This window comes from Microcaecilia unicolor, chromosome 3, assembly GCF_901765095.1.
Source record: "Microcaecilia unicolor chromosome 3, aMicUni1.1, whole genome shotgun sequence".
Lineage (NCBI taxonomy): Eukaryota > Metazoa > Chordata > Amphibia > Gymnophiona > Siphonopidae > Microcaecilia > Microcaecilia unicolor.
In genome coordinates this window covers 31,239,753-31,264,881 of record NC_044033.1, presented here as the reverse complement: position 1 = coordinate 31,264,881, position 25,129 = coordinate 31,239,753, and the positions used below count along the sequence as shown (strand labels likewise).

The 25,129-nt window shown below is 44.8% G+C and overlaps 1 protein-coding gene across 1 annotated transcript in view; it reads right to left on the bottom strand.

Annotated features, from left to right (window-relative positions):
- PRKCE (protein kinase C epsilon) overlaps positions 1-25,129 on the bottom strand; it is a 915,268-nt gene that overhangs the window by 310,791 nt on the left and 579,348 nt on the right. Inside the window, exons 7-9 of the mRNA XM_030195809.1 lie at positions 21,310-21,452; positions 6,863-6,959; positions 2,208-2,419 (exon numbers count right to left, since the gene is read on the bottom strand). Coding sequence (XP_030051669.1) covers positions 2,208-2,419; positions 6,863-6,959; positions 21,310-21,452 — 452 coding nt within the window. The remainder of the gene's footprint in view (positions 1-2,207; positions 2,420-6,862; positions 6,960-21,309; positions 21,453-25,129) is intronic.

Sequence of the window (25,129 nt, the reverse complement as noted above, 5' to 3'; positions counted from 1 at the left end):
GAGTTTAAATTGACACATTTACTGTTCATTGAATTGACCCCCTGAGTCAGGCATTAGTTATGCTGAAACACGGCCTGTGTTGGGTCTTGAACAAAGCACACTTGTTCCATTCTTGAGAGCCCTTTGTGCTTTTTTTCTGGACTGCTTGTACTGTGTACTTTGACCCTCTGCTTTGCATGTGACTCTGCCCCTGGAACACACCCAAATAACTGGTTTTGAGTTAGGCGCTAACCCCCGGATAATATACAGTGCAACCTAAATTGCACGTGCAAGACCGTATTCTGGATTTGAACATGCAACTTAATTAGTTAACAAGCCAATCAGTGCTGATAATTGCCACTTAACAAGCAATTATTGACACTAATTGGAATTTAGGCACACAACTGTCTAAGCATTCTGTAACGTGATGCGCGTAAATTCTAAGTCGCATAGTTGAAAAGGGGGTGTGGCCATAGGCGTGGAAAGGGTGGGTCACGGGCACTTCTAAAATCTATATGCGTTGTTCTTATAGAATACACGCAGTTCGTGACTAATTTAGTCATCGGTATTTCCACTAAGTTTTACTTAGCGAAACTGACCGCAACTAAAATTAGTTGCATGGATGGGTGCTCGGTGTATTCTATAATCCACACGGAAATTTATACGTACTTTACAGAATAAGCCTAGATGTATTTTTTTTTAGCACCGATTTTTCAGGTGCCATATATTTTATTTATTTATTTTTGTTACATTTGTACCCCGCGCTTTCCCAATCATGGCAGGCTCAATGCGGCAGGCAATGGAGGGTTAAGTGACTTGCCCAGAGTCACAAGGAGCTGCCTGTGCCTGAAGTGGGAATCAAACTCAGTTCCTCAGGACCAAAGTCCACCACTCTAACCACTAGGCCACTCCTCCACTGTTGCTACTATTTGAGATTCTACATGGAATGTTGCTATTCCACTAGCAACATTCCATGTAGAAGTCGGCCCTTGCAGATCACCAATGTGGCCGCGCAGGCTTCTACATGGAATGTTGCTAGTGGAATAGCAACATTCCATGTAGAATCTCCAACAGTAGCAACATTCCATGTAGAATGTCCAATAGTATCTATTTTATTTTTGTTACATTTGTACCCTGCGCTTTCCCACTCATGGCAGGCTCAATGCGGCAGGCAATGGAGGGTTAAGTGACTTGCCCAGAGTCACAAGGAGCTGCCTGTGCCTGAAGTGGGAATCAAACTCAGTTCCTCAGTTCCCCAGGACCAAAGTCCACCACCCTAACCACTAGGCCACTCCTCCACATATATAGAATCTAGGTATAACCAGGGCCGCTGACAGGGGGGCAGTGGGGAGAAAATTCCCTGGGCTCAGCACCGCAGTCCCCTCCACCCACCACCAGGCCGGGCCCCCCTGAATTCAAATCATAGCGCCTCACCTCGACCTTGCTCCGTGTGAAAGAAGCGCAGCAGCGGCAGTCTGCTCTGCAGATCACCTCCCTTCGGGCCTTCCCTCCCTGTGTCTCGCCCTCGTCTGACTTAACTTGCGCGACGGCGGGACACAGGGAGGGAAGGCCCGAAGGGAGGCGATCTGCAGACTGCCGCTGCTGCGCTTCTTTCACACGGAGCGAGGTCGAGGTGAGGCGCTATGATTTGAATTCAGGGGGGCCCGGCCCGGTGGTGGACGGAGGGAGGCAGGTGGAGGGGGGGAGGCCTTGCCCCGGACCCGGCCCAGTCTCTCAGCGGCCCTGGGTCTAACTGGTCATTTTCAACGGAACTAACTGGTTAGTGCTCCTGAAAATGGCTGGTTAGCCCTGAACGAGCAACTTAGCCAGCCAGGAGCCATTTCTGCCCAGTTAAATCTCTTTGAATTACGACCCCTTAGGCGCCATGTTATAGAACAGCGACAAAGTGCACTTAGGTGCCTAATTGCTATGATATATGGATAGTATCGGACCAGTAAGGATTTCCTGGCCCGATACTCTCTGTATAAGATTTACAAATATGTGGATAGCGAAATTATATGTTCATCAGCCACCGGTGAAAATACAACTTTGTTTGAATCGCAGCCTAAACATAAGAACATGAGCAGGAAAAAAACCCCAAAACATTTATGTGATTATACTTTCCAGTGCCAAGGGAAGGTCTTCAAGGAAAAATCTAATCCCTCTCACTCATGGTCAGGATTACTGAACAACCAAAAGCAGAGCCTTTCAATCCAGGAGCCACAAACCTTTCCGAAGCTGCCTTTCCCCAGTACTTTGATGAAGCTGAATTCTTCCAGGCCCATTCGCTTGGACTGATGGAGCCGGATTTCTCCGTTTTCCCCATTTTCTCCCATGCCGGTGAGCTGGTTTTCCGTCGATGCAGTTGCAGCACCTTTGTGCTCGTCGCCTCGATTGTCAAAGGACAAAGCTTTCCTAATATTTTCAAGTTCTTTTATTTCTAAAAGAGAGGAAACACAAAGTAGCTGCAGTCAAGGGTTGAGTGAGAAAAGCTTTCCAGGAAACCACTGCGAATCATTCAGTACAGATGTGGCTTCTTCTCCTTAAGGGGCCCTTTTACTAACTAACGCATGCCTAACACAACAAAAATGACCTAACATGGGATGCGCTAAAGCGGGGGCGGACTGACAAGAAATCTGGGCCCCCAGGCAACATGAGGGTCCTGCCCCCTCCCCCCGCCCCTGGGACCCACATCTCTCCCCCTTTTCCAGATCCAACTTCTTTCTCCCCCCACCCTCCCCCAGATGGAACATCTCTCTCTCTCTAATTCTTTCTCCCTCCCCTCGACGCACCATTTCTGCCCCCCCCCCCCCTGCAACTCCACCATCTCTGCCTTCTCCCTCCAATCCGCAGGTCCAACATCTCCCCCTCTCTTCTCTCTGTCCCTGGATCTGACTCTCTACTCTCATGTTTACCTCAAAAGTCGCTTCCTCCATATCGGGCTCTGGCTGTCTGCCACCGCTGAATGGAATGACCCACCCTTACGAAAGAAGGAAGTTATATACGAAAGGGGTGGGTTATGGTAGAGACATTCCGATCAGCAGCAGACAGCCAACCTGTATGGAGAAAGGGACTTCTGAGGTAAATGCGAGGGTTAGAGAGCCAGATCCAGGGACAGAGAGGAGAGAGGGGGAGATGTTGGACTTGGGGAACGGCGGGAGGAGATGTTGGACCTGGGGAACGGCGGGAGGAGACAGAGACGGATGGAGAAAGGCACTTTTGAAGTAAATGGGGAGGGGGAGAGGGGGGTGCCGGACCCGGAAACGGAGGGGAGAGAGACGTCAGACATGTGGGGGAGGAGATACTTGGACCCCTAACTGCACTGGCCCTCGGGCACTGCCTGGTTGCCCGAATGGTCAGTCCCCTGTGCTAAAATATTCCACGTTAGTTTTGCCATCTGCGCACACTAAATGAATGGTATTTTTAAACAAATGATTTTTGAGGGGCATATCAGAGGCAGAGAATGGGTGGAGAGTGGGCATGGAAACATTAACCAGCTAGCACACTGACATTACTGCAGTGGCGTTCCTAGGCTGGCTGACACCCGGGTGCAGCGTGACCCCCCTCCCGGGTGCATTTTTACCTGCTAAGGGGGGGGGAGGGGTGCCGCGCGCCTGTTGGCTCTAAGTCCGCTCGTTCCCTGCTGCTCCCTCTGCCCCGGAACAGGAAGTAACCTGTTCCGCGCAGAGGGAGCAGCAGGGAGAGAACGAGTGGACTCGGAGCCAACAAGCGCGCGACCCCCCCCCCAGCGGCGTGCACCCGGGGCGGACCACCCCAACCGCCCCCCCTTGGTATGCCACTGCATTATTGCAGGCTAACTGGTTAAAATGGTATTAATGCGGGTGCCCTTACTGCCTCCTGCATTAAGTGTTTCAAATGGTAACATTAGTGCATGGCAGAAATGAAACTAATGGGAAAAAAGGCAGTTTTACGGCCATACTAGACATGGACTTAGCATGCGGAAAAGACCAGCATAAGGGGGCTCTAACTTAAGCCCATTAACTAGCACAGCTTAAGTAAAAGGGACCCTATGTGAGCCAGGGGTGTAGCCAGACCTCGAAGTGTGTGTGTGTGCGTGTGGGGGTGTCCAGAGCCCAAAGTGAGGGGGCACATTTTGGCACGCCTTCACGCCACATCACGCCCCCCCCACGCCCCAACGCCACATACCTTGACTGGCAGGGGTCCCCAACCCCTGCCAGGTGAAGCGTTTCTCCAGCGCTGCTCTTATATTGAGCGAAGTGTCGCGCATGCTCAGTTTCACTAAAACTGAACGTGCTCCCCTCTGACTGGGATATTCAGAGGTGCTATCCAGATAGTTTCTCTGAATATCCTTACAGACCACCTCTGCACTATCCCCCAAATCAGCCATTCCCAACCCAGTCCTCGGGGGAACACCTAGTCCCACTGGGTTTTCAGGATATCCACAATGAATATTCATGAGTTAGATTTGCATGCACTGCCTCATGCATATTCACTGTGGATATCCTGAAAACCCGATGGGACTAGGTATGCCCCGAGCACTGGGTTGGGAACGGTTGTTCTAAATTCTTTATAGGTCACCCAAAGTTAGATGCACAATTTTGGGCGCAGTTCGCAGATACGTGCATAAAGTATTTTTGCTAAATTGGTGATAGATAACCATCAATAAGTGGGCTTTTCATGTGTTAATTGATACTAATTACTGGTTATGCGTGAATCTGCTCTGCGCTCCTATTCTATAACCTGTGCACCTAATTCATCTGACGCGCAACTCTAAAGGGGGCATGGGCGGGGCATGGGCATTCCCAGGATTTAGGCGCGGAGTTATAGAATACTTCAATGTTTGCACCTAACTGCCAGTAGTTAGTAACACAGTAGATGACGACAGAGAAAGACCTGTACGGTCCATCCAGTCTGCCCAACAAGATAAACTCATATGTGCTACCTTATGTGTATACCTGACCTTGATTTCTATCTGCCATTTTCAGGTCACAGACCGTAGAAGTCTGCCCAGCACTAGCCCCACCTCCCAACCACTAGCCCCGCCTCCCCCACCGGCTCTGCCACCCAATCTCCGCTAAGCTTCTGAGGATCCATTCATTTACACCAACCTGTGGCAGGCTTAAATGCACACACTTATGGTTCCTTCAAAACCAAAAAGAACCTCACTGGGGAGAGGCAAATAATTCAAATGTCAAACCAGATAAGTGGATCTTGCTATACTTTTTGATAAAGTTATTTTGGGGTCCTTTTACTAAGGCGTGCCGAAAAATGGCCTGCGCTGGTGTAGATGCGTGTATTGGATGCACGCAGGTCCATTTTTCAGCGCACCTGCAAAAAAGGACTTTTTTTTGGCCAAAAATGGACGTGCGGCAAAATAAAAATTGGTGCGTGTCTACTTTGGGTCTGAGACCTTAACACCACCCATTGACCAAGCGGTAAGGTCTTCCGCATTAACCGGGTGGTAATGGTCTAAGCGTATATCGAGCGACCATATACCAGAACAAGAAATTTTCTATACAAGATAAGTGATTTAGCCTATATGAAACTATCTTATGGAAGAAATGTCAATAATTAGTGAATTGCACTCTTTATGATTTTCACTTTATTTTTGTTAGATTGAAGTTTTGTTTACACTGATTAAGAATTTCTGGAGTGGAGATTTTTTTGACCGATTAGTATTTTTAACTGTCAGCATATTGTATCACCAAAAAGTGCGGATTTTGCCACAAGTTTCTATGAGGTCTTTTTCCTCCCTCTTTTCTGCATAAAGAAATGTATAAAGAAAAGTTGGAAATGTTTATGCCTTCATTCACTGTTTGGTTGGGGTCTCGTCTTCCGCCAGGGTCGCTTTACTCATACTACCCCTCTCCTCAAGTCGCTTCACTGGCTCCCTATCCGTTTTCACATCCTGTTCAAACTTCTTCTACTAACCTATAAATGTACTCACTCTGCTGCTCCCCAGTATCTCTCCACACTCGTCCTTCCCTACACCCCTTCCCGTGCACTCCGCTCCATGGATAAATCCTTCTTATCTGTTCCCTTCTCCACTACTGCCAACTCCAGACTTCGCGCCTTCTGTCTCGCTGCACCCTACGCCTGGAATAAACTTCCTGAGCCCCTACGTCTTGCCCCATCCTTGGCCACCTTTAAATCTAGACTGAAAGCCCACCTCTTTAACATTGCTTTTCACTCGTAACCACTTGTAACCACTCGCCTCCACCTACCCTCCTCTCTTCCTTCCCGTTCACATTAATTGATTTGATTTGCTTACTTTATTTATTTTTTGTCTATTAGATTGTAAGCTGTTTGAGCAGGGACTGTCTTTCTTCTATGTTTGTGCAGCGCTGCGTACGCCTTGTAGCGCTATAGAAATGCTAAATAGTAGTAGTAGTAGTAATCTCAAGAAGTATCAACATTCCATGTAGAACCCCAAAGAATTGCAAGATTCTGGAATCCTAAAGAGTGACAAGATTCCATGCAAGATTCGTAACCACTTGTAACCACTCGCCTCCACCTACCCTCCTCTCTTCCTTCCCGTTCACATTAATTGATTTGATTTGCTTACTTTATTTATTTTTTGTCTATTAGATTGTAAGCTCTTTGAGCAGGGACTGTCTTTCTTCTATGTTTGTGCAGCGCTGCGTATGCCTTGTAGCGCTATAGAAATGCTAAATAGTAGTAGTAGTAGTTATCCTGAATTGTTTGAGTGAATCTGATCTGGTTGGAAGTTTTACGTTGAATATTAAGACTGCCATTACTGAAAGCATAAAGGCTCCATATTAAAAGTCATTTTACAGCCCAAATTATTTGTTTCTGTACAGAACTCGGAGAACTGTGCTGTAACTTTGCAGCTTATTTCTATGGCATACATTCAAACTTAGAAAGATAAGAGGACTCTAACCCTGATCACACGGAGAGGTTGGCGCCGACTTTGATCTGTCGTCTTCGGATGACGTGCCACCAGGCATGGGCTGCTGACATTCTGCACCTGCAATCAGCTGTGAACCCCCCACCCAAGAAAGAAACAATTTTAGGGTTCTCAAACACAACTGCAAAGTAATAACAAGAAAATGACTCTAAAAAAAAAACAGAAAATGGGCCAAAGATACAAAGAAATACTAAATTCTATTTAACGAACATTTAAGTGCCTTTGACAGAAATACGCTTCGCAGAAATTGTATTGTAAAATTGGACTCTTACAACAAATTACTTTCTTATGCATTATTCTTTGTTATGTATCCTATACTGTTTATTGTAAGCCACATTGAACTCAAACTTGTTGGAGATAATATGGGATATAAATGTCACAAATAAAATAAATAAAAGGTTTTAATTTATCGGCTCTGTATTTTCACTGATGCCTTTTCAGAAGTCACCACTGAACTCCCAGATCAATGGAAGAGATCAGAACAAGAGTAGTTTGTTTAAGAGCATAAGAAATATTACACTGGGTCAGACCAAGAATCCATAAAGCCCAACATCCTGTTTCCGAAAGTGGCCAATGCAGCTTACAAGTACCCAGTAATCTCCAAAAGAACAGATGCTCTCTTTGGGGCCCTTTTACTAAGCTTTGGTATGCTGTACGCTCGCTTACCACAGCTTAAAATGGTTTACCTAATCTAACTTTGAAGGGGGGGGGAGGTGATGCCAGAATACCTATTTAAAACATTTTAGCTTAGAAACAAAATATCTACAGAGTTTGTTTAGCAGCAACTAGCAAGCATCAGGGCAAGAGCACCAAAAGGAAGGTTGTGCTATGTTTCCCCTATACCCCTATCCCAGCTCAGCAGAAGCAGCAATGAGAAAGTGCAATGAGTATGAAGAGCTGTGTTTCCGCATACAGTTCAAACTCCTCTTATTGACCTATAAGTGCATTCACTCTGCAGCTCCTCAGTACCTCTCCACTCTCATCTCTCCCTACATTCCTCCCCGGGAACTCCGTTCACTGGGTAAATCTCTCTTATCTGCACCCTTCTCCTCCACTGCTAACTCCAGACTCTGTTCCTTTTATCTTGCTGCACCATATGCCTGGAATAGACTTCCTGAGCCGGTACGTCAAGCTCCATCTCTGGCCGTCTTCAAATCTAAGCTAAAAGCCCACCTTTTTGATGCTGCTTTTAACTCCTAACCCTTGTTCACTTGTTCAGAACCCTTATTTTATCATCCTCACTTTAATATTCCCTTACCTCTTGTTTGTCCTGTTTGTCTGTCCTAATTAGATTGTAAGCTCTGTCGAGCATGGATTGTCTCTTCATGTTCAAGTGTACAGCGCTGCGTTCGTCTAGTAGCGCTTTAGAAATGATAAGTAGTAGTAGTAATTTAAAACAACTTTCCAACTGGTTACTTTTGAATTTGTGGAGAATGCTAAATGAGGACTGTACACCACACAGACGGATCTGGGTTTGACCTCCTCACTCAGCTTTTCCATTGTCCAACCTGGCTGAGGATGAGGATGATAAAGAACCAGTGCCATGGAGGATTAGCAGAGGAAGGGGGAGGGCATGAATTATTACGCAAGGGTGACATCTAGTGGCTGTATTCAGGACCCATAATCTCAAGGATCTGGAAGGAGCCTGGGTGCCTGAACCCCAGTCAAGGCCAGTCATTGCACGGTCCAAATGATAGCTAGCTAGGAAGGACCCTCCTCCCCCCCAGACCAATGGCATAGCTAGACTAGACATTTTGGGGGGGGGGGGGGACAGACTTAACAAGAGTGGGCACTAGGCATATAGGTATATGCCTAGTGCACTTGATTAGCACCATGCCCACCAGAATACAAAATCACCCACTGCACAAGAAACGGAAAAAGAGGGGGCGGAATAGCCATAATTTACAAACCCGAATTCACCATCACAACCACGGGTGAATCTACCTCACCACAACTTGAAATTGCCTCGACAAGAATTAATCATCCAAACCTAATAGGAGACCTTAATGCAATCCTATTCTACAGACCACCAGGAAAATGGCAAGACTCCCAAACACAACTAATGGACTTCATCTCGAACACATGTGTATCTGCCTCAAACATCCTTATAATAGGAGACATCAACCTACACCTTGAAGACGACACCTCAACAGGCACACGAGAATGCAAAGAATTCTTAAAACTCTGGGACCTGCACACACCCAACTCGCAACCAACACACAAAAAAGGACACACACTAGACATCATAACACACAAATTTGACCCGGACTCAACTATCATACTAACTGACACAAGATGGACACCCACACTATGGTCAGACCACCATAAAGCAAATGTCTCTCTCTACTGGCGAAAAACACACACAAACACAATCAATAAACATGAGCGAACAACATACACCACGAGAGGAAAAATAGACCCCACAACATTCTGGCAACAGATCTACCAGAACGAATGGTCAACAAATGCTGACACCATCCAATTCCTCCAAGAATGGGACGATTTATATACAACAACATTAGACAAAATCGCCCCAATCCAAACCAGAACATCACACAGGAAAAAATCAAACCCATGGTTCACCGAAGAGCTGAAAAAACTTAAAACACAAGTCAGGAAACTAGAACTCGTATGGAACAAAAAGAGAGATGAACAAACACTAAATGCCTGGAAACTACTCCGGAGGAAATACAAATATACCATAAAACAGACTAAAAGACTACATTACAAAACAATAATAGGACCAAACTACAAAGACACACATAAACTCTTCTACCTTGTGAACAAACTGTTAGACACCACACCAGTTACAAACAACAGCAAAGACATACCAGATGTTGACGACCTCGCAAAATACTTCAAGGAGAAAATTATACAACTATGTCGCAAAATACCCGCCAGCCCTATTGAATACGCCACACTTCTAGATTGTCTAGACCCAGCAGACGGAACATACCCAGCAGACAGAACTTGGACCGAATTCGAACTACTATCAGAAGACCTCATCTCTGAAACACTTAAAAGATTTGCCAAATCCCACTGCAAACTAGACATATGCCCAAACAACCTCATGAAATCAGCTCCTCAACAATTCACAATAGACCTAACGAACCACATAAACTTCATGCTACAAAACGGACTTTTCCCTAAAGAAAAAGGAAAACTTTTACTCACCCCAATACCCAAAGATACAAAGAAAAGCGCAAGCGAAATAACCAATTACAGACCAGTAGCATCCATACCACTAATAACCAAAATAACCGAAGGAATGGTAACAAAACAACTCACAGACTATCTAAACAAACACTCAATACTGCATGATGCCCAATCAGGATTCCGGTCGAATCACAGCACAGAAACAGTATTAATTACCCTTATGACTAAATTTAAACAAATGATTGCAACCGGCAACATATACTCCTCCTACAATTTGATATGTCAAGTGCCTTCGACATGGTTAACCACGAAATCCTATTACACACACTTGAATATTTTGGCATTGGAGGAAATGTCCTAACTGGTTCATGGGCTTCCTAACCCAGCGGTCATATCAAGTCACATCGAATTCAACCACGTCTGCTGCATGGACACCTGAATGTGGAGTACCACAAGGATCACCCCTCTCACCAACCATTTTCAACCTAATGATGATGCCCTTGGCAAACCTCCTATCAAACCACAACCTCAACCCATATATATACGCTGATGATGTAACAATATACATCCCTTTCAAACAAGACATTAAAGAAATCCTCAATGAAATCAACCAAAGTCTACACATCATGAACACCTGGGCAGATGCATTTCGCTTGAAACTAAATGCAGAAAAAACTCAATGCCTGATACTCACTTCCCAGTTCAACACGAATGAATTCACCGCTATAAACACACCAAAACTAAACCTTCCAATCTCAGAAACGTTAAAAATCCTTGGAGTCACTATCGACCGCCACCTAACACTCGAAACTCATGCAAACAACACAACCAAAAAGATGTTCTACTGCATGTGGAAACTGAAAAGAATAAGACCATTCTTCCCAAGATCCGTCTTTCGCAGTCTAGTGCAATTCCTCGTACTCAGCCATCTGGACTACTGCAACTCACTATACGCAGGTTGCAAAGAGCAAATACTGAAGAAACTTCAAACAGCCCAGAATACAGCAGCCAGACTCATCTTCGGAAAACCAAAATATGAAAGTGCAAAACCCTCACGAGAGAAGCTACACTGGCTCCCACTCAAGGAACGCATTACTTTTAAAGTATGCACATTAGTCCACAAAATCATTCACGGTGAAGCCCCAGCCTACATGTCTGATTTAATAGACTTACCGCCCAGAAATGCTAAAAGATCATCCCGAACTTTCCTCAACCTCCACTTCCCTAATTGCAAGGGCTTGAAATACAAGGCGCTGCACGCGTTAACCTTCTCTTACATGAGCACGCAGTTCTGGAATACACTGCCGCGCAACCTGAAAACGATCTACGAGCAAGCCACCTTCCGCAAACTATTGAAGACCCATCTTTTTGAGAAAATTTATGGAAAGAACCAAAACACATAAAGCCCACACTCACTATTCAGTAATGCATCAATACAGCCACTTCTGAATTCTCATCCCCCGTAATCTCACCACACTCATACCTTTACTCACAGAAAATGTATACCAAATGTTTTCCTGTTATTATATATTGCCCCTTTTTGTTGCTGTTACTTCCTTCCAACGTTTCAATGCTCTTTTCCATTATTATATTCCTTATCGATACTTTGACTTTGTCTCACATAACTCATCACAATGTAATCCATAACCGAGCTGTAACAAATTGTATTTCCATGATTCATAATATATTGTAAACCACACTGAACCCGCAAAAAGGTGGGAAAATGTGGGATACAAATGCAATAAATAAATAAATAAATTACAGATTTACAGTCTATCCTGCATCAAACATAAACCCCATACATACTTATAGAAACTTCGGGCTCCTTTTACAAAGCCGCGGTAGTGATTTCCAGCGTAGCAAATGCGACAAAACCCATTCAATCCCTATGAACTTCATCGCATTTGCTGCATGGGAATCACTACCGGGGCTTTGTAAAAGGAACCCTTTGGAAACACTGACATTTTTACATAAATTTGCATTATCCCATAACTTAAACTTTGCCATTATAGTAGACTCGAGTCTGGTCAACATCAACACACATCACAGTATCCTGCAAAATAATTACCTCAATGGTACATATCTTCAACTTTGCTTTATAACAAATATAAAAAATGCCAAACCCTAACACTGCACACTGGAGCATCAAGCTGTTAATTTAAACATGTATTTTGCATCCACAGAGAAGGCAAGTACTGTAAATATCACATCGGGTACTAAAACACCAATGCACTACCTAGTGAAAAAAACAAAACACAAACAGGACTGCTACAAGATCTCTACAAAGGACATACATGATAGCACACCTTGGTCACATACACAAAACACAGACTCTCAACAAATAAGGAACAAGGACCACAAATCAGTAATAAAGATATGAAGGCACCAGTGACGTACCTAGCATATTTGACACCCGGGGCCAATCATTTTTGAACACTCCCTCCTCTATATGAAAAATTTATTTTTAGTAATAATCCACGAGTCATACAACAAGGGTGTACCTAGGAAAAGGCAGCATCTTAAACACTGCTGTGAGCACTAGAACATCAGTACACCCACTGTAAAACTAAACAAGCCAGATTAGTAAAGATGATCCTGCCAACAGAAAACAGATACACCCTCACCGAGTATAAAACAAGTAACCACAAACTAAAAAATAGAAATATGTAGACAAAAATTAAACAACCCTCAAGAAGCCAGATTCTGCATACAGTGAAACACCACAGAAACAGTGATGCATGTCCCCTAGTACTGTGCAAAATATAAATATAAAGATAGCAGATGTAAATTTGAAAAAACCAAAACCTCCTTCCTCAGGTCAGTACAGTATACTGTTGTTACGGTATCCTGTCCTGACCTGAGGATAGGGGTTTTGGTCTCTGAAAGTTAGTCAAAATGTACTAAAATTAGTCCAATAAAAAGATAACCTTATTTTAATTTTCTATTTATTACCACAGCTAAAATGTTACGTTATCCTAAAGCAAAAAAAAAATTTTTTTAAATCTTTTTTCTACCTTTGTTGTCTCTGGTTTCTGCTTTCCTCCTCTTCACTCTCTGCCATCCATCCAGCGTCTGCCCCTTTCATCCACTGTATGACCTTGCTCTCTTCCATCCTGCGTCTGTCCTCTCGCTCTTTCCATATGTTGTCTGCCTGCTTTCTCGGCTCCTTCCATCCACTGACTGCTCTCCCTGTCCCTATCCCCCTCCCCCCTTGTTCAGAAATTCAGAGACTTTAATCTCACTTTGCTCCTGCTATCAGAGATGTACAGTCTGGTCTGACTTTAACTATAGGTGGGGGTGGGGGGTGTCCTTTCAGCTGAAAGACCTGGTTTTTCAGAATATATGTCAGGCATATTCAAGATATTTATTTGCATAACAATGGTTCAGGTTTATTAATAATTTCCAGATATTGGATATCCTGAGAACTGGGCCTCTTTGTATCCCCTCAGGACTGGACTTTTTCATCTCTGTAGGTAGTTGTGAATATTGAAACATCGCTGTCTTAACCCACCTGTGTCAGATCAGGACTTTGGATCTAAAGAAACCATTTTAAGTAAGGGTGTGAGAGCTCAGCTCTATCAGCCCCAAATTGTTAACACCTATTTTATTTATTTGGTGCATTTTTACCCCACATTTTCCCACATAAGAGGCGCATTGCGGCTTACATTAAGTCAAGAGTATACAATTCAATATAGAGATGGCTCAGAAACAGAATGTGACAGGAGGGGAAGGTACATGGGATGGCACGGGCAAAGGACAGGGGTGAAGAGCCAACAAGTGGTAGAGGTTAAACTGAGTAGTAGCTGGTAGAAAGCCCGTAATAGTTGGCGCGAAGGTTTTGTCTCTCCCGACGGCTTTATGGCGTCTCCGGGCGCGTACAAAAGTAAGCTTCGCAGTAAGGGCGGGGAAGATAAGATGGCGCCGCCCACAAGCCCTGGTGCGTCGGTTTCTTCTGCGTGGATCGCGGAATTAACGGCAGAAATGTCCTCCGTGATGGAGGAGCTGCTGGAACGGCGGCTTTCTCCGATACAGGTTAAGCTAGAGCAAGTGCAAGCCCAGCTCCTTGATCTCTCCCGCGATTGCACGGGGTTCCAGTCGCGGGTGAGTGAAGTGGAGGACAGAGTGACCGTGGTAGAGTCTTCACAAGCTCAGGATCAGAAGAAGCTGCAGGCGTTGGAAGGAAAACTTGAGGACCTGGAAAACAGGTCCAGAAGAAACAACATGCGTGTGGTGGGCTTGCCGGAAAGTGTGCCGGAGCGGGGTTTGGAGGCCTTTTTGACCCGTTGGCTTGCAAGTGAACTACGACTCCCAGAATCCTCAGGGCCACTGCAGTTAGAGCGGGCCCACCATCTGGGTTTAAAACTGAATGGAACAACTAAGCCAAGAGTGATCATAGCTCGTTTTCTTAACTACACTCAGAAGCAGGAGATACTGCAGCTGCTCAGATCCGGGAAACCACTGGCATATGAAGGCATTCCAGTGCGGTGTTTTCAGGATTATTCAGCAGGGGTGGCAGCAAAGCGGCGTCAGTTTTCAGAAGTCTGTTCAGCATTGTTTCGCAGGAACATTAAGTTTGTACTGCTATATCCCGCCAAACTGCGAGTGTCACATAATGGTACCACTAGAGTGTACGAGACGGCGGGAGCAGCTAAGGAATTTCTACAGCAGCTGGAAGCAGCAGCTTCGGGTGCCTACTGAGCTACTCTTGGACCATACTGTATACTGTATCTGGTGTGTGGGAGGGCGAAGTGCTTGTGGCTCGGCCTGACCTGCAATTGTTTGATTCCTTTTTAGCATTGGCACTGTTGGTCATGCAGGCGGGTGGAGGAAGATTGTTCTGTTGGGTTGCTGAGTTCCTGTTTCAGCTGTTTAATGCACTGGCATAAAGGGGTTTTTGGGGGGAGACGGTGCTGTGCACTGCCCCTAGTGAGGGGGCATTGTTCAGCACTTACCTGTTCAGCTAACCCTTGAGGATGTATGTTTTCTTGTTTATTGTATGGAGGGAGGTGGGAGGGGCGTAGGAAGTGATGGTCCCGTTTGGTGGGCCTTGGCATTGGGGGAAAGGGGGTGTGGGGTGGGGGGAGGGGGGATGTGGGATGGAGGGGAGGGAGGGGAGGGAGGGTGTATAGCAGTACACGGGAGTCTAGCTCTTGGGTGGGTACGCTTCAGGGCTGGCAGCACTAGGTACCACTTTTCTGATTTTGTGTGGGCGGGAGCCTGGGGGTGGGCTTGGAGCGGCAGGACAGTGAGTTGGGTGAAAAGGCTGGAGGGGGCAGGGGCTGGGCTGTTCCCTTCGGCTGCCATTATATATTTTTTTTTTTCGTGGAAATGATCGTATTCCTTCATTTTTTGTTATAGTACGCATTATTTCATGGAACGTCGGCGGAGTAAATTCGCCGATTAAACGATCCAAGATTTTGCAGCACCTGCAGAGGCAGAGGTCTGATATTGCACTTCTTCAGGAGACTCACCTGAATCAGGTTGAGCATGCCAAACTCAGTACTTGGTGGGTTGAGAATTGCATAGCGGCACATGCACAGGGGAAAAAGGGTGGAGTGGCGGTGCTGTTCAGAAAAGGTATAGCATCATCAATTACCCCGCTCTTGGTTGATGCCGCAGGGCGTTATGTCATTCTGGAGGCGTTGGTTGGGAGGCAAAAGCTGTTAATCTGTAATGTGTACGCCCCTAACAAATACGATCGAGGGTTTTTTCGTACCCTGATAACTTTTCTGCTGAAACAGCCGCACACTGCCATAGTGGTGGGGGGCGATTTCAACGCGGCTTGGGATCCCTCCTTGGATAGGTCAGCTGCGGGGGCTTCGTCCCCCTATTATAATAACAGGGGACTTTTGCAGCTGTGCCAGCTGGTGGATCTCATCGACGTTTGGCGGGTTTTACATCCGGGAGAGAGAGATTATACCCACCTTTCGCGTGCCCACGCCACCCAATCGCGAATAGATTATGTTTTGGTGTCTCGTCAGCTGTTTGGCGGGGTGAGTGGGGCAACCATTGGACCGTATGCAGTGTCGGATCATGCGTGGGTCGAGGTGGAGTGGGTTCCGGGGGGTGCGGTTCATCAAGGATCTAGATGGCAATTTCCTTTACAGTTCAGTCATGATCCAATATTACAGGGTCGTCTACAAGGTAGTTGGAAAACGTATACTGAATGTAATCAGGAGCACCGTGATGATCCGGTTTTGTTCTGGGAGGTGGCGAAAGCGGTGCTTAGAGGTGAAATTATCAGCCACGCGCATTTTGTACGGTCGGCACGAGATAGAGAGATATTAAGATTGAGTAAGTTACTTTGTCAAGCGCGCAAACGGTTTGGGGAGACTCATGTGGAGAGCCATAAACAGCGAGTGTTAGAGCTCCAATCGGCGCTAAATGAGCTATTGCAGAGGAGGGCACATAAATCTCAGGCCTACTATCGTTATTCGCTTTATAAGTACGGGAATAAAATGGGTAAGTTGATGGCGCGTTTAATTAAGCCGCGGGGAGGGAATAGAACTATTCTGACCCTTAGGAGGGAGGGGGGAGGTCTCCATATGTCTGATAAGGCTATTTGTGATTCCTTCCGAGCTTTTTACAAGGCTTTGTATGCCCCTCCGAATGTTGAGGGACTGCCCAATCAGTTATATTTAGACAATCTTAAACTGCCGAAACTCACAGAAAAGGAGTTGGGTGGCCTTAATCGGTTAATTACTGAAGATGAGGTTAACTTGGTCATATCTCGCAGCCCGTTGTTGAAGGCCCCAGGTCCCGATGGGCTTCGAGTGGAATTCTACAAATTGTTGGGGGACGGAATTGTGCCTGCCTTGACTAGGTTTTTGAATCATATAATAGGGAATCAGGTGATGCCTTCATGTTTGAACAGAGCACAGATCATAGTGTTGCTTAAGCCTGGGAGAGACCCTTTAGAACCGACGTCGTATCGCCCTATCTCTTTACTGAACTATGATACAAAGTTATTGGCGAAAATTTTAGCAAATAGGTTGGGGTGCTTGCTGCCTCGACTGTTACATGACAGTCAGGTGGGGTTTGTAAGAGGAAGGGCTGTAAGCAAAAATTTACGAGCGATCTTGGCCTCTTTAGAATATAGCTCGCAGGGACACTTGGCGTCATTGCTGATTAGCTTTGATGCGGAGAAAGCTTTTGATAAGGTTCACTGGGAATTCCTTTTTGATACTTTAGAATGTTATGGATTCTCTGGGTGGTTTGTTGATGCGGTCCGTGTACTGTATGCTAATCCCAGTGCAACATTACTGGTGAACGGGCTTGAATCGGAGAGTTTTCCCATCCGGCGGGGCACTAGGCAGGGGTGTCCTTTATCACCACTTCTTTTTGTTTTGACATTGGATCCCCTTATAAGAGATATTATGGAGAATCCCATGGTTAAGGGTGTACATGTGGGGTCTCAAACGTTCAAGGTCGCTGCTTTTGCAGATGATCTTTTGGTACACCTCACGAACCCAAGGGAATCGTTAGAGGCATTGTTGGAGACGTTTCGAGAATATGGGGACTATGCTGGCTTTCGGTTAAATTTGGAGAAGTCTGAAGTTTTGGCCTCCCCAGAAGTAAACCAGCGGGATTGGGGACCTGAGTTCCCACTGCGGTGGGCTGATGAATCTTTCAAATATTTGGGGGTTCGGCTTGCCATGGATACCTCTGTACTCTATCAAATAAATTTAAAGGTTCTGTTTGATGACACTAAGGTTAAGTTAGATGCTTGGATGCATCTCCCTTTGTCATTAATGGGGCGTATAAATTTAATAAAGATGACGTTGTTTCCCCGGTGGCTGTATGTTCTGCAAACTTTGCCAGTCCGTTTGTTGCAGAAAGATCTGAAACGGATAACGCGACTTTTTAGTCGTTTTTGTTGGGCTGGGAAAAAGCCAAAATTCAGTCAGGAAATGTTAGTTGGGAGTTGGAAACAGGGTGGCATAGGTTTCCCAGATTTGTTCTTATATAATCAGGCGTGTTTATTGCGTCATCTGGGGGACTGGATTGAATCGACTCATTTTTACACACCCACAAATTTAGAAAAGGCCTTTTTTGTTCCATATGATGTGATGACGCTTCTTCATCTGCCTCAGAGTAGGGTACCCCCTAGATTTAAAAACAGCATCTTGTTACAGCCGCTTCGTGAGGTATGGCAGTGGTGGGTGCGACAACTGGGGGGACAACCGTATATCACGGACTTATTGCCGATAGTAGGAAATATAGCGTTTCAGGCAGGGATGGACAATCCGATTTTTGGTGCCTGGGGACAGCAGGGAGTTGCGCGTTTAGAACATTTGTTAAAGAATAATGGGGAGTTGTTGCCATTTGAGACTATACAAGATAAGGTGGGAGTAGCCTGGGGTAACAGGTTTGCTTATACGCAGGTCACACACTATATGAAGTCCTTGCATCAGGCTTCTTTGAGGGGTCGATTGGGGGACCGGGTTCGAGGTTTTTTTGAAGGGATGAAAACTGCTAGACATTCGGTCTCTGATTTGTTTGGGGCACTGGTTAAGTGTAGGCCTCGGAGAACATATGAGGGTCTTAAGCATAAGTGGGAACAGGATCTGGGGTCCTCATTGACTTCATGGAATGTGGAGTCTACTTTAAAAGGCATTCGCCTATTAGTAACGGATGAACGGTTGAGAGAATGTGGGTATAGAATAGTTCTTCGGGGTTACATGTCTAAAGCGCAGTTGGCTCATGTGTTAGAGACGGTTGATGCTGCTTGTTCTAAGTGTGTGGGGGGGTCATAGTTCCTTCTACCACGCGTTATGGCAGTGTCCAGGGGTGCGAGCATTTTGGCAGCGGGTCCGGGGGTTTTTGATTAAACTTGGGAATAAAATTGAGGGCACGGAGGGACAGTTTTTGCTAGACCATCCACGGGCTTTTGCCTCTTTGAGTACTCCTGCAACTCTGCTATGCAGAAAGCTGAGTTTGGTAGCTCGAAAGTGTATAATGCAATATTGGACCTCTTCGGAAGTGCCCGCTTACTGGCATTGGCGTAATCAGGTGCACTTTTTAGCATCTTGGGAGGCTAGAGATTCCAAGATGTCGCCTAAACGTAGAAAACAATTTCTTCAGATCTGGATGCCTTATCTTCAGATTCTAAGTCCAAGGGGTCGGAGTTTACTTATTAATGCTTGTTGATCTTGGTTGTGGAGTGGGTGGGTGGGGGGGGTGGGGGGTTCCACCTCCTCTCTGCTTTGTAATAAGCTGCTTTCCATAGAGTACAGAGGTCACCACATAATCTGTAGCCTGCTAAACAGTTCTGGATTATTGGTACTGTTGTACTTCTTTGAATTTATACGGAGTTTTTGGAATTTGAGTGGTACAGGGGTGGGATGGAGGGGATGGGAAGGGGAGGGGAGTGATGGGGGGGTATGGGTAGTTTATAAGCTGTATGGTTCACGCATAGTATTTTATTGTTTGTAAGTTGGCATTATTGTATATGCTTACTTTGAGTTATCAATAAAATTTATTTAAAAAAAAAACAAAAAACTGAGTAGTAGCCAGGAGAATAAACCTTGGCGAATAAGAAGGTCTTTAGGACCTATATTATTCTACTGATGGAACTTTCTTCTTTCTTTGACTTATGGGACAACAATGATCTGGTGAACAGAGCTCACCCACCCAGCATTCTTTGATGTAATAATGATTTCTCTGTCTCTCTTTTTATACAACCAGCAGGCTTATTTTTGAAAAAGAAGGACGCCCATCTTTCAACACAAATCGCAAGATGGGCATCCTTCTCATAGGGTCGCCCAAATCGGCATAATCGAAAGCCGATTTTGGGTGTCCCCAACTGCTTTCCATTGCGGGGACGACCAAAGTTTACGGGGGCGTATCGGAGGCGTAGCGAAGGCGGGACTTGGGCGTGCCTAACACATGGGCGTCCTCAACCCATAATGGAAAAAAAGGGCGTCCCTGACAAGCACTTGGACAACTTTACCTGGTCTTGTTTTTCTTACGACCAAGCCACAAAAAGATACCCAAACTGACCAGATGACCACCGGAGAGAATCGGGGATCACCTCCCCTTACTCCCCCAGTGGTCACTAACCCTCTCCCACCCTCATAAATACTCTTTAAAAATCTTTTGTGCCAGCATCTATGCTAGCCTCAAATGTCATACTCAGGTCCATCACAGCGGCTAGGGCTCTTCAGCTTGGAGAAAAAGCGGCTGAGGGGAGATATGATAGAGGTCTGTAAAATAATGAGTGGAGTTTAACGGGTAGACGTGAAGCGTCTGTTCACGCTTTCCAAAAATACTAAGACTAGGAGGCATGTGATGAAGCTACAATGTAGTAAATTTAAAACGAATGGGAGAAAAATTTTCTTCACTCAACGTGTAATTAAACTCTGGAATTCGCTGCCAGAGAATGTGGTAAAGGCGGTTAGCTTAGCGGAGTTTAAAAAAGGTTTGGATCATTATTAAATGGGCTTGGGGAAAATCCACTATTTCTGGGATAAGCAGTATAAAATGTTTTGTACTTTTTTGGGATCTTGCCAGGTATTTGTCATCTGGATTGGCCACTGTTGGAAACAGGATGCTAGGCTTGAAGGACCTTTGGTCTTTCCCAGTATGGCAATACTTATGTACTTAATGTTATAAATGCCAACATACCTATTTCAAATAAGAACCAAACTCAATTCTTTACATTTCTAGAAACTGATTTTCTACTGGAAACATTTATTTATTTGCTCATTTATAACTGGCTTAGGGGCGTAGTTATCAATCTGGGATACGGTTAAGATGTGTCATTTTAACACTAGCTCATGCTATTTTAGCACCGGTCCCATTTAATGCAATGAAACCTATTTACTCATAATTCAGGTTAACAGTAAAATAAACCATCTTAATGGTAACCCACGTTGATAACTTCCCCCCTTAACTGGAAGAATGCTTTGGTGCACAGCTGCCAACTTACTCAGTTCCAGTTGGGGCACCTGGTTTTCATCTCATATTCCCAGTACAGTGTGACATTTGTAGTCCCTGATTCTCCCAATTGAAATCCATGCTTCCAAACTCATAATGCATCGGGATAGACTTGTCAGATCCAGAACAGGCCTGAAGTTACCACCTATTCTTGGGGGGAGAGGGGAGATGGGAGTGGCCTATGCTGTCATGGTGCCTTCTCCACTGGAATGATCCTACATTGTTTGCATTCTTTCACGTGGTGCCTCACAATGTTACGAATGCATGTTTAGTAATGCTACCTTTCATAAAAGATAGATAGAGAGAGAGAGATCATCTTTCCTCACCTTTTTCCTTCGTTGGCCACTATTCGTGATCTTGTCTGGCGTGACTCCCAAGTCTGCAAGCACTTTTGCGATTCCTCGAGCATCCACCCCACAGTTTGGGGCCACGTTGCTTTCACAGCGTCTGTGCACGTTCATCTTGCACACTACAGCAAAAAAATAAATCAATAGAAAGATGGCACATGATTACGGAAAACCGCATATTCCACGACGGACCTCTCCAGAAAACAAGCTGAAACCAAGGTACCAAAGAACAAACCAGAGTATCCACGTCCCATGAATCATGCCCCAGCTCTGCTCAATGTGAATTATGTACGATGTTTTGTAACAGCGTGCTGAAATGCACCTGTCAAACCTGATTAAGTTGCTCGTAACAATCAAGCTCAAATTTATTGAATGAACACTGTTTCAGGCAATATGCCAACCACTGTGGAAATCATGGTACCATTATCCAGCAAATTCTATATATGGTGTCTAAAGCTATGCAAGCAATTCTGGCCATGTGGCCGAACTGCACGCATAACTACTACTACTACTATTTAGCATTTCTATAGCTCTACGAGGCGTACGCAGCGCTGCACAAACATAGAAAAGAGTCCCTGCTCAAAGAGCTTACAATCTTATAGACAAAAAATAAAGTAAGGAAATCAAATCAATTAATGTGTACAGGAAGGAGGAGAGGTGGTTACAAGTGGTTACGAGTCAAAAGCAATGTTAAAGAGGTGGGCTTTCCGTTAATTTAATTAACGAGCCAATCAGCGCAGATAATTGGACCCTAACAAGCAATTAATGGCACTAATTGGAAATAATTAGAATTTACTCGCACAACTTGGTAAGCATATTCTATAAAGTGGTGCATGTAAATTCTACCACGCGGATCTCAAAAGGGGGCGTGCCATGGGAGGAGCATGAACAGGTCATGGGCATTCCTTAAATTTAAGCGCAGTGATATAGAATACACCCGCTCCATGCCTAACTAAGGTGTGGGCATTTACACCAAGTTTTACTTTTACAATTAAACTTTTCAGCTTCTTCCTGCTCGTGTACCAGAAGAAAACCTGAGGTCCAGAATGATTCAGGCAGAGTAGCCTAAATATTGGGTGATGAACTTTTGTTTAGGCACAGGTATAAAAATACTGGTACAAAATTCAGCAAGTTTTTAAAATACTGGCTGGAACGGGTAAAAAATACCCCAACATTCAGTGCCACTATCCGGATAACTTAGGACAACCTTTTAATTTGTATTCTCTGTTATCCATTTTAGTTACTCAGATAATGGACTGAATGCCACTGCTATTTGGATAAATTCTGTGGTCTTCTTGGCTCTACCCTACACTATCTGGATAGTGCCAAGGCAGTCTGTAAGGATATTTAGATGTACTGTCTGGATAGTTTTGGTAAGTCAAGATTATTTTTTGTTACATTTGTACCCCGCGCTTTCCCACTCATGGCAGGCTCTATGCGGCGGGCAATGGAGGGTTAAGTGACTTGCCCAGAGTCACAAGGAGCTGCCTGTGCTGGGAATTGAACTCAGTTCCTCAGTTCCCCAGGACCAAAGTCCACCACCCTAACCACTAGGCCACTTAAAGTCCACACTATGATTTACAGGATATTACATGGAGAAGCCCCCACCTACATGAATCACCTTATTGACCTCCCAAACAGGAACAGTTTGACGTCTTCCCGTACTTACCTTAATCTACACTTCCCCAACTGCAAAGGTATTAAGTACAAATCCTTCTACGCATCAAATGTTTCCTTTTTAGGTAGCCAGCTTTGGAATGCTCTACCAAGACCTATCCGTACCATTAACAGCCTTTTGCCCTTCAGAAAAGCACTGAAGGCCCATCTCTTCAAGATAGCCTACCTTAACGACCCAACTTAACCAAAACTTGTCCACATGATTCTTACTTACAATAGTTATACTTTGACCATGCTTCCCATTATCCTTTTGCCATCCTATATCCATTCCTTTCCACCTTTCTACGCCTACCTCCCAACGCTCATTTCCTTCCGAACCCAATTCCTCCTATGTTTACTTATTTATCCGTTAACCCCATTAGTTTTGCATTTACCACAAACTGTATATTCTTCTTACGACTTTGTAATTCTTTATATTGTTACTATATAAGCCGCATTGAGCCTGCCATGTGTGGGAAAGCGCGGGGTACAAATGTAATAAATAATAATAATAACAGTGCCCCTGAAAATCCTGGTCAAAAGCACGAATCCCAATAGTAGATGCAGCAATCCGGAAAAGTGCTCTTGAATACTCAGCTAGTAAGAAATAAAACTGCTTAAATACCATTAGGAAAAAGAGAATTTGATCCTGGAGAGCATAAGTGACTAATGGGAGAAGTTATCAACGTGGGCTACCATTTAGACGAGTTATTTTACTAACCACTCATGTTATTTTAGCACAGATCCCGTTACAAATAATCCAGGTTAACAGTAAAATAGCATGTCTTAATAGTAGTCCACGCTGACAGAAAAAAAGAAATGTTTCTAGAAATCAAAACCACTGCTATATGTTAGAAAAATGACCCCGGTATAGGGCAATCAAGCCATTGTGACATCACTGATGAGGTTGGTTTTTAGGCATTGGTGGAATGAGGCATTATGACATCACAATATCAGCTCTGGTTACCAGAGACTGAAACTCTTCACTCTAAGAGGGGAAGTTATCAACATGGGCTACTGTTAAGACATGTTATTTTACCACTAACGAGCTATTTTAGCACGGGTCCCATTTTATGCAATGAGACCTAGTTAGTAATAACTGGGGGGGGGGGGGGGGGTTAACATTAAAATCACATGTCTTAACAGTAGCCCATGTTGATAACGTCCCCCCTTACTTAAAGAAAAAAGAATAGAAATGAGCCAAGTATAGGGATCTTCTTTTCTCCATCTATACTCCTTCCCTTGGTGCTCTGATCTCCTCCCATGGCTTTCACTATCATCTTCATGCTGAAGATTCCCAGATCTACCTCTAAACCAGAAATTTCAGCAGGAATCCAGGCAAAAGTCTCAGCCTGCCTGTCTGATATTGCTGCCTGGATGTCTCACCGACATTTAAAACTAAACATGGCCAAGACTGAGCTTCTTATCTTTCCTCCTAAACCCAACTCTCCTCTTACTCCATTCTCTGTCTCTGTGGATAAGACTCTCATCCTCCCGTCTCATCAGCTCGCAACCTTGGGGTCACCTTTGACTCTCTCTGCACATATCCAACAGACTGCTAAAATCTGTCTTCTCGTCTTCTATAATAACACCATAATTTGTCCCTTCCTTTTGAGCACACTACCAAACCCTTATCCACACTCTTTATCACCTCTCGCTTAGACTACTGCAACTTGCTTGTCACAGGTCTCCCACTAAGCCATCTCTCTCCCCTTCAATCTGTTCAAAATTCTGCTTCGCTCATATTAGCCCTCTCCTCAAGTCACTTCACTGGTTCCCTGTCCATTTCTGCATACAATTCAAACTCCTCGTATTGACTTACAAGTGCATTCATTCTGCAACTCCTCAGTACCTCTCCACTCTTATCTCTCCCTACACTCCTCCCCGGGAACTCTGTTCATTGGGTAAATCTCTCGTCTGTACTCTTTTTCTCCATTGCCAACTCCAGGCTCTGTTCCTTTTATCTTGCTGCACTGTACACCTGGAAAATTCTTACTGAGTTAGTATGTCAAGCTCCAGCTCTGGCCATCTTAAAATCTGGGGTAAAAGCCCATCTTTTTTGAGGCTGCTTTTAACTCCTCCTATTCACCATGTCTGTTTTATCATTCCCAACTTAAGTCATTCCATTATCCTTAAGTCCCTT